Source organism: Leptonychotes weddellii, chromosome 1 (genome assembly GCF_054177405.1).
Source record: "Leptonychotes weddellii isolate Sample4059 chromosome 1, ASM5417740v2, whole genome shotgun sequence".
Lineage (NCBI taxonomy): Eukaryota > Metazoa > Chordata > Mammalia > Carnivora > Phocidae > Leptonychotes > Leptonychotes weddellii.
Genome location: NC_138369.1, coordinates 56,047,079 through 56,060,455, shown reverse-complemented (window position 1 = coordinate 56,060,455; position 13,377 = coordinate 56,047,079). Strand labels below are relative to the sequence as shown.

Genomic DNA, 13,377 nt, shown 5'->3' with positions numbered 1-13,377 from the left:
CTTTCTCTCTCTCTCAAATAAATAAATAAAATCTTTAAAAAAAAAAAAAGAACAAATTCCAGATAAATACAAGACTGTCTGGTTATTGTGTTTTTCCTCTGTTTTATAGGCTCTGTGACTACACTGTAATGAGTTTACATGCTGTGTGAGAGGGGGGGAAGAGAGAGGCAGGAGGGAGCAATCATCATTTTCAATAAGACATTCAACACCATTTCTGTTCCTCTAGGAATGAAAGTGAAGTTAAAAGTAGGATCCTTTTGGGTGCCTGGGTGGCTCAGTCATTAGGCGTCTGCCTTCGGCTCAGGTCATGATCCCAGGGTCCTGGGATCGAGCCCCACGTCGGGCTTCCTGCTCAGCGGGAAACCTGCTTCTCCCTCTCCCACTCCCCCTGCTTGTGTTCCCTCTCTCCCTGTGTCTCTCTCTGTCAAATAAATAAATAAAATATTAAAAAAAAAAAAAGTAGGATCCTTTTACCACATGCCTATTTCTTACCCTCTTCTCAACTAATTTTGCCATTTATTACTTCAATTCTACTCAGTCTCGGGTTCCCAAGTGACCCTAATAAGATGTCATTTCAAAAAAAAATCATAAATGTGTTTTTCTACTATTTATTCCCTTTTAAGAAAATACATTTTGTTGCGGAAAAGAAAAAAAAAATGGCAATGCAGAAAGTTCTTTGAGAAGCCAAGAAATCTTTCGTACTTTCAAAGAGTAGCCAACATCACAAGAGCACAGGCTATAGAAAACAAATTCAGTCTGTGGCTGCTTGAGAAAGAAAAGTAATCGGCTCCACACAAAGAAAATTCTTTCTTCAAAAGTAAGACAATAAGTTACTTAAATATTAAAGACCTTTCTCAGAAGCCCTTGAATTGAAGTTGTATTAGCCATCTCGATTTCCATATTAAAAAGGGCATAACTGGACCCCACACAAAATCCCTGCTCGTAGAACTAATTATAAACCACTTAGCTAATATGTTCACTTTGGTTGTGCAGTAGTCTGGCCCATTAGATAATAGGCCCAGGTTAGTCTGTCAGTGAATTCTAACATTGCAGAAACAAAAGCCAGCCTTTACAGTTGGTGAAAAGAGAACCTGTTCCCATGTCCCCTGCTCCTTCTTTTGTCTACCTCCTAATTCTGTTCCTTTCCCGCAGTGGTCCTTTCTACACTGTTCTTTTAGTCCCACTACCCTGAGTGGTTGTTTATGTTTTCACAATCTTCTTACAAACCCACCATTCTTCGCTGGGTCATTTTGTTCTTTTCGTGTATTTATTTTATTAACATCAACTGATTTCAACACGAAGGTAACGTTTAGGTACATCATGAGCATGTCTTTTTTAAGTTTATAGTTTACACCCACCTTTCTTTCCAAGTTTTAACCTCTTCCTTCCACACTGTGACACTTCTAAACTTCAGAATCCACGGGGTACCCTCATGAAATCACATCTTCGATGTGCCCCCCCCCCGCCAAAAGGTAAAGGGGAGGAAAACACTAAGTTGGGTCACTAATTTGGCAATAGGGCAGTCAGAAGTTAAACCCAGACAAAGTCCATCGGCCTGTCTAAAATCTCGACAATCTGTTTGGAATAAAAATCAAACGAACTGTACTTTTGAATGTGCATGGGTTATTTTTGGAATATGCAAGAAACGTTAACACAGTACCCTCTGAAGTATGAATGGAGATCGTTCCCCCCGAAAATGTTTATGCATTTAAAAATTTTGCACCTTCTGTACATATAATTTTAAAAGTAGTTCCCTTAACTGATGGCGCCATTAAAACAATACAATGTAGCCCTCCACTTGGACCCCCCCCCCGACAACCCTACTGAAGTATCGCGAGAGCGCTCAGAAACTCGCGGCACCCGGGAAGGGAAAAGGCAGGACTCCGAGGCCTCCGGCGCCGTGGGCATGCGCCGTACACGCCTCCGCCCGGGGCAGGGAGGCGTGTCCGCGCGCCCTCCTGAAGAGGGGCCTGTTAAATCGTAGCTGATAAGAAAGCCCGGCTCCACTCCCTCCCTACCAGTTCTCAATCATCTCCTTGATGGCATTAGCCGGCCGCTGGATGACTTCCCCTGCCGCGATGCGGTTCACCACTGTTTCGTCCAACCGCCGAATAACCCCCGCTACGAGCGACATTTTGGCGCCAGAAGAGCCTAAGTCACGTCGGGAGGCTCACCGGAAGTGCCTTCAGCCAATCACCTCAGGGCTTCGTGCCCACGTCTTTCCAACCAACTCTGTTTACGCGGTCTTGTCCCACCTTCCCGCGGCAGACGCTTCGGAACCAGGGAGCTATTGATTGGGCAGCTGGATGCCAGTCAAGTTTCTTAAGTCCGCGGGTTCCTGGGTCTCTTGGTCCCTCCCTAAGCGCACGGCTTCAGGCCCCTGGCTAGAAGGGTATGCGCCTGCGCGCTGTCCGCTCTCCCCATTGGCTCTTTCCTGGGCTAGGGAATACGAAATCTCCAGCCAATAGGAACGCAGGTGGCGTAGCCGGAGGTTGGTGTCCCCCTGCTGGGGTGATTTGGCGCAGAGCGGAGGAGGTGCTTGTTCCTGCCCCTGCTCCTCCCCTCTCCTTGCGGCCTCCCGGAGGTCGGCCCTCTTCTTGTGGCCTGCAGTAAAATGTGGATGACGCCCAAAAGGAGCAAAATGGAAGTCGACGAATCTCGGGTTTTCCGGACCGAGTGGACCCAGCGCTACTTGGTGGTGGAGCCTCCGGAGGGCGAAGGGGCCCTGTGCCTGGTCTGTCGCCGCCTCGTCGTAGCCACCCGCGAACGCGACGTCAGGCGCCACTACGAGGCCGAGCACGACTACTACGAGCGGTATGTGGCGGAGGGCGAGCGCGCGGCCCTAGTGGAGCGTCTGCGGCAGGGCGAGTTGCCCGTGGTCGCCCCGCTGACTCCCGAGGAGAGAGCTGCTCGTGCAGGCCTCGGGCTCGCCCGCCTCTTGGCCTTGAAGGGTCGCGGCTGGGGTGAGGGGGACTTTGTGTACCAGTGCATGGAGGTGATGCTGAGGGATGTACTGCCCGAACACGTAAGCGTTCTGGATGGCATTGATTTATCTCCAGAGGTCACGCGGCAGAGGGTCCTGAACATTAACAAAAACCTACGCAGTCAGCTTTTTGACAGAGCCAAGGACTTTAAAGCCTATTCCCTTGCCTTGGACGACCAGGCCTTTGTGGCCTATGAGAACTACCTCCTGGTCTTTGTCCGCGGCGTGGGCCAGGACTTGGAGGTCCAAGAAGAGCTTCTGACCATAATCAACCTGACTCGTCACTTCAGTGTTGGTGCCCTTATGGCGGCAATCCTTGAGGCCCTGCAGACAGCAGGGCTTAGCTTGCAGCGAATGGTTGGACTAACCACGACCCACACTCTGAGGATGATTGGTGAGAACTCAGGACTGGTGTCGTACATGAGGGAAAAGGCTGTAAGCCCCAACTGTTGGAATGTTATCCATTATTCAGGATTTCTGCACTTGGAACTCTTGAGCTCCTACGATGTCGACGTTAATCAGATCATAAATACTATATCAGAATGGATAGTTCTGATTAAGACCAGAGGCGTTAGGCGCCCGGAATTTCAGGCTTTACTAACTGAATCTGAATCAGAGCATGGCGAAAGGGTTAATGGACGATGTCTGAACAATTGGCTTAGAAGAGGGAAAACTTTAAAACTAGTATTTTCCCTGAGAAAAGAGATAGAAGCCTTCTTGGTTTCAATAGGGGCAACAACGGTCCATTTCACAGACAAGCAATGGCTGTGTGACTTTGGCTTCTTGGTGGATATTATGGACCACCTTCGAGAACTCAGTGAACTGTTGAGAGTCAGTAAAGTCTTTGCTGCTGCTGCCTTTGACCATATCTGTACCTTTGAAGTGAAGCTGAATTTACTGCAGAGACATATTGAGGAAAAAAATCTAACACACTTTGCTGCCTTCAGAGAAGTTGTTGATGAGCTTAAACAGCATCTTAAAGAAGATCAAAAAATATTTGATCCTGATAGGTATCAAGTGGTGATCTGTCGCCTACAGAAAGAATTTGAGAGACATTTCAAGGACCTCAGGTTCATTAAAAAGGACTTAGAACTTTTTGCAAATCCTTTTAACTTTAAACCTGAATATGCACCTATTTCGGTAAGAGTGGAACTAACAAAACTTCAGGCGAATACTAACCTTTGGAATGAATACAGAGTCAAAGACTTGGGGCAGTTCTATGCTGGATTGTCTGCTGAATCTTACCCAATTATCAAAGGGGTTGCCTGTAAGGTGGCATCCTTGTTTGATAGTAACGAAATCTGCGAAAAGGCTTTTTCATATTTGACTCGAAACCAACACACTTTGAGCCAGCCATTGACAGACGAGCATCTCCACGCCCTGTTTAGGATTGCCACAACTGAAATAGAGCCGCATTGGGATGACCTTGTGAGAGGAAGAAATGAATCCAATCCATAAGCCTTGGTAGTACAACATTGAGACACTCAAAGAGAATCTCATTCTAAAAGCAAACATTTGTCCGATTTTTCAAGTGAACTAATTTGGATTGTGGCAAAGCACCAAGTTTATTCATCCAAATTGATCACGATTCAGATTCTTCTGACAGATGTTTTTTTTCATCTCAAGAGGCAGCATGGGACTGAGACATGCAAACTCCTTTTTAAAAATTTAATTTAATGATGAAGTCATTGTTTTTTGCTTTTATGATATGATTGTTTTTAAAGAAGTTCAGTACTGATAATGTGAGTTAAATTAGAAGTCTGTTTTTCAGATGTTTTAAAGAAATTTTAGGTTTTAACAAAGTGCTAAAATTCTGATGCATATGGTCTGAAGTTATCAACTCCTTAAATGTATGTTTGAGTCAGATCGCAGAAACTCACATAGCAAGTTCAGAAGTTTCTGAGAAGTAAGAACGTACATACGGTGGAGGTATTTTGTCTTAACTATCAAAATGTTAGAGACTATTTTTTTTTTGAACATTTTTCTGAGTCTGAAGTCAACTGACAGAGTTCCTCCTCTCACCCCCCCAACCTACCCTAGTGATAATATTACTAGTAGAAGAAAATAATCATACAAAATTTTAGTCAGCGGAGTAAGAATTATTTTTAAATTGCTGGTTTAGGATGCTTCCTGCATTTTGGAGATCAGTTATTGGGGGTCTCCCCTGAATTTTTCACAGTTGGGTGCTGTTTTATCAGCTTGCCTATTAAAGGACTACGGTAAGTATAGAATCTTAATAGTTGCCCATTAGTAATTCTTTATTCTACTCCAGACAGAAGTTTGGCCCTGTCAAAAAAGGATGACAGAATAAGATTATTGCCCTCCAGGATCAGGAGGTGTGAGATATTTTAGCTTATTATGCATGGGTGTTACTGCTTTATAAAGAAATCCTGTTTAAAGGAAACCCTTTATTTTAAAGTGATACGACGTCAGATTGTGTTAGCTGCTGGAAGTGGATTTATTATAGAATTTAAAACTGTCCCACACATTCTATATTTACGATAGTGCACAAGTAGAAATACTTAATCCTCAAGAAGCAGCTTTATTAACAGATTGTAGCAATTCTATATTTCTTTAATTCCATTAAAGACATCTGCTTTGTGCAAAAACAGTACTTTTCAAACTTAAGTTAACCATGAAAAGGAAATCTTAACAGTAAAGCCAAATATATAAAACGATTTAAAAGCAGGACCCAGCTGAGAGGTCCTCTCACATACAATTTGCAAACCTGTGCTGAAGTCCGGTCTTAACTATTGTAACACATTATTCTTGGTCACTAATCCAGCAAATTCATGGAACCAGGATACAATCAACAATTTAGAAGGAACTGATTCCCGAGCAATCGAAATAGATGCCGTAAGAGCTCAGGAACCAAAATTGTGTCAAGGGTTCTTGACCAGAAGCAGTAACCCCTCTTTCCAGAGGTTGTTGGAAAATATAGGGGACTTCTTTGGTTGTCAGACTTACCTGGGGGGATTCTGCTGGCATTTAAGCACAAAGGCCCCCCCCCCCCGCAGTGCATAGGACAGCCAGGCACAATGGAGAATTATCCTTCCCAAAGTGCCAGTAGGTCCCCCGTCATACTGTTGTAGATTATTTTATTTTGAGGGACAGGGCAAATTACCGGTAGAAGCAGAATGAGAAAGGCAAGTCAGGCAAACTGACACTAGTTGATAGCGGAGACTCATTCCAACGTTCCAGGTTTGACTGGTAAGATGAAGTAAAGGCCTTGATAGATTCTGGTAGCTCACAGTAGCATTTTAAGTCAGTGGCTTATATTGAACCAGACTAAAGGGCTCAGTTCTGTTAAACGGAATTAGAGCAGAAAAGCAAGTATTAACAAGCTAGTAATCGAGGATGGTCAAGTTGAGATTTTCGGTGAATGGGGAGTAAGCTTAAATATCTGGAAAAACAACAATGAAAAACCAACCACCACTCCTCCCCCCCAAAAAATCTACCGGTAATTTGCCAGTAGTTTAGAGTCTTCTCTTTCATGGCAAGTGCTTTATTGAAAGAATGTTTGGAGGACCTGGCTTCTGCTTTCCTACCCTAGTTCCTAAAATATTGAAGTCTTGTACATTTTGTGAAGTTCCACTATATATTTTGCTTAAGGTAATAAAACTAGTTTGCATCATGTAGTCACTGAGTTGGGGGGAGATATAAGCTAAGGATTTAAAACTGACCCTAAATAATAGAGAATTTGCTATAAACTAGTCTTGTTTGTAAAAAAGAAAAATGTGTGTATATTACTGTTTTCTGTATTAAGTAATTCTGTAACTGCATGGCAGTCTTTAAAAAAAATTTTTTTTTACAGAATAGTTGTTACTGGCCCTATTGTATCAGTGATTATAGTTAAAATAAGCACTATTTTTTAAAAACCCTATGTCCCTGTATCTCCCATTCCTACCAGTTTTCTTAAAAGATTTGTCTGTATTCCCAGTCTCTTAGTGCCACTCAAACTGCTCTACCCAGCTAGATCCTTGTCAGCATTCTTACCCTCTGACCCCACTGACTGCTCTTCCTTGAAGTGCTTGTGTATGTTGGCTTCAGGGCTAGATACTATCGGCAGGTATGCTTCCTCAGTCTGCTTCATAGGCGCACCCCTTTCCCCTGACATGTTTGTGTTCTTGTGATTGTAAAATTTTGTTGTAGAGCCTCTTTCTACATCATCTTAGCTGCTCTCATCCCTGACCATGGCTTCTGTTACCATCTGTATGCAAATGACCCCCAAGTTCATATCTCCTTTCTAGGCCTTTCCTAATTCATGTATCTATCTAGTTACTGACCTAGTCACTCTGCTAACTTAAGTCCACTCTTGTAGACACCATAGCATGTCATTGATCTTGCCCCCAAACCTTCTCTTCTGTTCCCTCTTTGAGTAGATGGCACTGCTGCTACCAGTTGCCCCAGCCCAAGCCAAAAACTGATCTGTCCATGACCTTATCATATCCAGTCACGAAAACCTTTGTGTTAGGTCTACTGTCTCAAGTTTTTCTCACTTCTCCAGTGCTACCATTCTAATTCAGGCCAGCAGCCTGAATTATATTATAGCAACAGCATCCTTGTTAGTCTCTTTTTCTCTGGTTTTGATCATTTTTTATGCTGCAGCCAGATTGTTCCCGAACGACATACCTGGTCGTATCTCTCCACTGCTTTCACCGTGACATAGGCTAAGATACAATTTCTGTTCATCTTTGAGGTCTCAGTTTAAGTACCACTTCCTCTAGGAAGCCTTCACGGATGCCCTTTAGGTGCCCCCACTGTGCACTCTCTAAATACCCTTTACTTTTCCCAGCCATACACTTTGTCACACTTTGTTGCTACTTTTTATCTGTCACTGCTAGACTGTAAGCTTTATCAGGGCAGGGACTGTGCCTTGCTAGCCGTTCTGTCTGTAGTGCTTAGCACAATGCCTGGGGTTCCAATAAATGTTTGGATGAATAAATATGTGTGTAGTGTTATGATCTTTGAAGCCCTTTCATAGTCTCATTTGACCTTCACTGAGGTCTTCCTGCCTTAGCCTGCTTGTTGGGTAATTGTTATTCACATATTATGAATTAAGAAATGAAACTAAGTTCTTTGTGACTAGGGAATTGTATTCCCAGAATTCAGCTCAGTGCTTGGCATGTGGCTCAAATATTTATTACGTGAATGTTGTTTGAGGAAGCAAACTTAGATTGCAATTTGCCCTAGTACATGTAAGTAGTAAAGCCAGGATTCAAACCCAGGTATACTTACATGAATCTATGGAATATAAAGTCTTTACCTCCTTTATTTAGAAGTCTTAATTTCTTTTCTTTCTTTTTTCTTTTTTTTTTTAATTTCCAAAGATAGACTTCCAAAGGAACCTAGATGAAAAAGATTGGACAACTATTTAGTGGACTAAAACAATATTTGGTAATTAAAAAGTTACACTCAGTATCAGAAAAAGATAATGCTGCAGCAAACATGCATATTATTTACTTGCCACTTTCCTTTACGGATGATTTCTGGCCCTTCTGGGATTTAAAAGTAAGTAAATTTAATATTAGAGGAATGACTCCGTCTTCCTGGTCCCTAGATACCCAGTTCTCTTGCTTTCTTGCTTACAGAATGTCCTTATCACTTCTCCAAGGAAGATGACCCAAAACTGACATGTAATCAAGGTGTACTTCTTAGATTTGCTATATTTCTTTGCTTTCTTGTTCACGTGCCTCTGAACTTAATTTCTGGGTAACCAGGGCTTTTGGGATTCGTGGAAGAACTATACCCATAGTCTTTTTCCTTGAGCCATTTTGTCCAATTTAAGGGATTAACCAGTGTTACACTAAGTTGGACTTTTAGTCTGAGGCACATTAACTCATCCAGAAATCTTAACAGTAGGTGTGATAGTCATCCAGTGATACTTGCTGCAAAACTGGGTTTTAATGGGTTTCTTTAATCCTTTGGATTAAGGAATTTCTCATTTTTATCTTCTTATAATTGAGAAGTGGCCTCATCCTATCCAATAAGTACTCAAATTTGTGAACTCTACCCCCTTTCATTTCTGCTTGCAAACTGATGAATTCTGAGGTCATCTCTTTCTTACACATTTTGTCAAATGCAGCCAACAGCAACCATAAAACATTTTGTTTTACTCCTCGCCCCCCCCTCCTTAGTAAAGGATAGATTCTGTGCCTTACAGGCTTTCCCAAGAGATAGCTTCACCACTCCATAACATGAGTTGCCCCCGTAAGTTATTTCTTCCATCCTTCAATAGCAATTTCCTGAGTGCCTACCAACTAAGCCAGTGTGTAGTATGTTGAGTTTTTTTTAAATGGAGCCAATTTCTGTATCAGGATAGGCGAGGTTGTCATAAAGTAACAACAGCAAAATCTCAATGCCTTGGGAATTTTTCTCTTGCAACTTGGCTAGGGACTTTGCTGAGGTCGAGGGTCAACAAACTACAGTCCACAGGCAAAATCCATACTGTGGCCTGTTCGTGTAAATTTTATTGGAAGACAGCCTTGCCCACTTATTTATGTCTATGGCCACCTTTGCTCTATAATGGCAGAATTGAATAGCTGTGACAAAGAGTGTGCAATGCACAGAGTCTAAAATATTTGCTTCGTGACCCCACAGAAAATGCTCACTGGTCCCTGCTCGAAGTTGTTCTCATTCTGGGTCTCAGGTTAACCAGATATCATGTACGGTGTGGCTGCTCATTTTGGGAAATGAAAAAAATGCAGCAAATCACTTAGAGGCCTATAAAGCGCTTTCACTGCCCGAAACAAATCCCATGGCCACACCAAAGTTCCAGGAAGACTATAATCCTTCCACGTGCCTCCGAAGAAAACCAGAACTATTTGGAAGACTACACTAGATTAACACGTGGTTATATCTATCCATTTATGTAATTTCTTTAAAAATATTTTTTATGAGGTAAAACATAGTAAAGTGTGTAAATATTAAATGTATGTGTCAGTGGATTTTTTTATACACTCTTGAAGCCATCACCCAGATCAAGATACGAACATTTCTAGTACCCCGGCAGATGCCCTTATGTTCCTCCTGCACACAGATACACTATTCTGACCTTTATCACCAGAGTTTACTTTTGTCTTTTTAAAGCTTCATGTAAATGTAATAATTATATGTGCTCTTGTGTCTTTTGTTCAATACTATGTGACTCATCCACATTGCATGTAGCAGCATTTTTTACTTCTGTGCAGTATTCCATTGTACGACTGTACTGCAATTTATAAATCCATTCTACTGTTGATGGAAATTTTGGTTGTTTCCAGTTTGTGGTTATTATGAATAAAGTTGCTATAAACATTCTCGTATCTTGTCTTTCAGTGAACATGTGCACCCATTTCTCTCAGTATACTCTGGTATATACCCGGCTTCCATACTTTCCTGTAATTATTCAGACAGCAACCAGAGTGATCCCTGTTGTAAAAATATAAATCAGACCATGCCAACCCTCTGCTCAGAATCCTCCCAATGGCTTAGTATTATAATTAGAATAAAGTCCAACATTTTTATCGTGGTCTACAAAGCCCTGCATGATCTGCACCCCCACATAACCCTTTTTCTTCCTACCCTGTCTTCCGTCACATCCTTCAATCCCTTTCCCTATCCCTAGTCAATCCGTACTGGACACTGCAAGTTAGGGAATCAAGATAAATGATTTGACCCTGTCCTTAAAGTGGTTGTTACCTATACAGATAATTTTAACAAGACGTAACACTGGTTTGTGTTAAGTCAATTACTATAGGGATTAAGAGGCAAATTTGCACTATGATTCATTAGTGTAAAATAATTTAGAATTATAAAAGTGTAAAGTAAATTGCAACCCCGGGAAGGGATTTAGAGAATAAGATTACAATGTAAAAGCTTCCTGATAAATTAAAAAAATGTGTATAGTCTTGCATTTTAGTTCTGTTGATTATGAATTAGAGTTCACCAACTTGGCTACTCTTACAACTTACTGTTTGCTATTACATGTTCATTTCCTCGAGGGATAGGAGGGAGCTGGTGGGGGTGGGGGTGAGAAGGCATTGGAATAAATAAAGACGTGCTGATACTAAGCACGTTCCAAAAAAGCACCCTCATGACAAAGGACCTCCTTTAACATCGTACCGTTACTGATACATTGATTATTGTAAAATAACTGAAAGAGTTTGACTTAAACTCTTTCCACATTTTTTTACTTTCTTGATATATAATTGAAGTACAATAAACTGCACAGCTTAAAGACACATGCGTGAAACTCACCACAATCAAGATAATGAGCATTTCATCATCCCATAAAGGTTGCCCTTTGGTTTTGACTAGTGGGAAGGGAAATTTACTCCAATTTAAGTGGGGGTGGGAAAAAAGGACATTATTAAAAGAATATGAGGTTCTCTCAGAGCCACTATTATTGACTTCCCTCTCTGAACTTTTTTTTAAATAAAGATTTTATTTATTTATTAGAGAGAGAGAGAGCACAAGCAGGGGGAGCGGAGAGGGAGAAGCAGGCTCCCTGCTGAGCAGGAAGCCAACATGGGGCTCCATCCCAGGACGCTGGGATCCTGACCTGCGCCAAAGGCAGACTCCTAACTGACTGAGCCACCCAGGCTCCCCTCTCTGAACTGTCTTATCAATTTTGCTAGCCAGCCTTTCTTTGTACATCTCCCTGGCTGTCTATCACTACCTCACTCCAGCGCCACTGACCACTGACCGAGTCTCCTACTATGCCAATTCCACATTCTTGGGCAGGACCTGTGACAGTGCAGGCTGGTGATGTCTTCCCTGGGGCCAGGTGTGTTTACCCATAGTGAAGTGAGTAATGCCTGTGAAGGGAAGGGGCCCCTAATGTATTTGGTGGGGCTTTCTGGTTATAAGAAACCAACTTGTGCTAGCTTAATGGGAAACAAATGAGAGAATGATTAGAGAAAGACAAGAGAATCTCATGGAAACCAAGTAGGGGAATAAGATTCAGCGGTCATTCGACAATCACTGAATGAAAGCCTACTAGTGCCAGGCACTGGTCTGGGCACCAGAGACTCAGATTCCTAAGCCAAATAAATTTCCTGCCTTCATGGGTCTTGTTCGTGCCCTCCTTGTACACCTGCTTCTTTGTCTCTGAACACCAACTTCCACTGCATGTATGTGTGTGTGTATAAATTTTTATAATGGGGGAATATGGTTGTTGTGATTGCAGAGATGTTTTCCTCTAAAGGGATCTATAACATGCAGCTCTAGGCCCAGTGCTTTAGTCGAGGTGGGTAGAAGAGGGAGCCTCTATAGGAGGATTTGGGCTGGGCAGATGCACCAAAAGTTGCCTATCACATCTCTCAGTGCTTAGCAACCACTGATATTTAAAGTAATTCCAATAGTTTATTGTCTTCTGTCACCAGCATTCTCATTGACCCTTCTCAATGAGAATTTATAGAACTGAATATTCAAGAGTCCATAGAAAGATCATTTACGCCAACTCCTTTACAGGTCGAGAAATTGGGTCCCAGAGAGGTGGCTAAGGTTATTCTGAATTAGACAGCAGACCCAGGGTGAAAGCTACTTCCTGTTCCTGTGCTTTTCCCACTCTGCCATTCTGTCATTGCCAGATTGGCTCTTTGCCTCCATTTCTTTCAAGGAACTACCTGTTTACCAGGTGGGAGACCCCGGAGTCCTCACAGTCTTGGCCTTTGGCTCTGGCTAGCTATGGCTGAGACAGGGTATCATCTTAGCGCTTACACAGAAATCCTTTAGGAATCCAGAATTCTGTGAGATATTGTTACATTAGATATACAATAAAAATTATTAAAATTTTCATATTTTGATGGGTGTTCTGAAACAGTCTGAGTAGCGTACAGCACCTGTTTCTAGAGGGTTTGAAAAAATCTGAAAAGAATGGGACTGGTGCCACTTAGGTAGTTTTTTTTTTTAATTCTTTATTTAAATTCAATTAATTAACACATGGTGTATTATTAGTTTCAGAGGTAGAATTTAGTGATTCATCAGATGCATAGAACACCCAGTGCTCATTCCGTCAAGTGCCCTCCTTAATGCCCATCCCCAGTTACCCCATTCCCCACCAACCTCCTCTCCAGCGACCCTCAGTTTGTTTCCTAGGGCTCAGCGTCTTATGGTTTGCCTCCCTCTCTATTTTCATCTTATTTTATTTTCCCTTCCCTTCCCCTATGTTCATCTGTTTTGTTTCTTAAGTTCCACATATGAGTGAAATCATATGGTATTTGTCTTTCTCTGACTGACTTATTTTGGCCTAGCATAATACCCTCTAGTTCCAACCACGTTGTTGCAAATGGCAAGATTTTGGGTTTTTTGATGGCTCAGTAATATTCCATTGTATATATATATGTACTACATCTTCTTAATCCATTCATCTGTCAGTGGACATCCGGGCTCTTTCCATAGTTTGTCTATTG

At 42.1% G+C, this 13,377-nt stretch overlaps 2 protein-coding genes across 2 annotated transcripts in view; one reads left to right on the top strand and one right to left on the bottom strand.

The window, feature by feature from the left end:
- MLH1 (mutL homolog 1) overlaps window positions 1-2,167 on the bottom strand; it is a 41,490-nt gene extending 39,323 nt beyond the window's left edge. The window contains exon 1 of the mRNA XM_081824151.1: window positions 2,019-2,167. Within this exon, the coding sequence (XP_081680277.1) occupies window positions 2,019-2,134 (116 nt within the window). The 5' untranslated portion in view covers window positions 2,135-2,167. The remainder of the gene's footprint in view (window positions 1-2,018) is intronic.
- Window positions 2,168-2,511: 344 nt separating this feature from the next.
- On the top strand, window positions 2,512-10,281 carry EPM2AIP1 (EPM2A interacting protein 1). Its single transcript, XM_031020552.2, has one exon. It carries the CDS (start codon window positions 2,615-2,617, stop codon window positions 4,439-4,441), a length of 1,827 nt encoding a protein of 608 aa, XP_030876412.1. The 5' UTR covers window positions 2,512-2,614; the 3' UTR covers window positions 4,442-10,281.
- The last annotated feature ends 3,096 nt before the right edge of the window (window positions 10,282-13,377 follow it).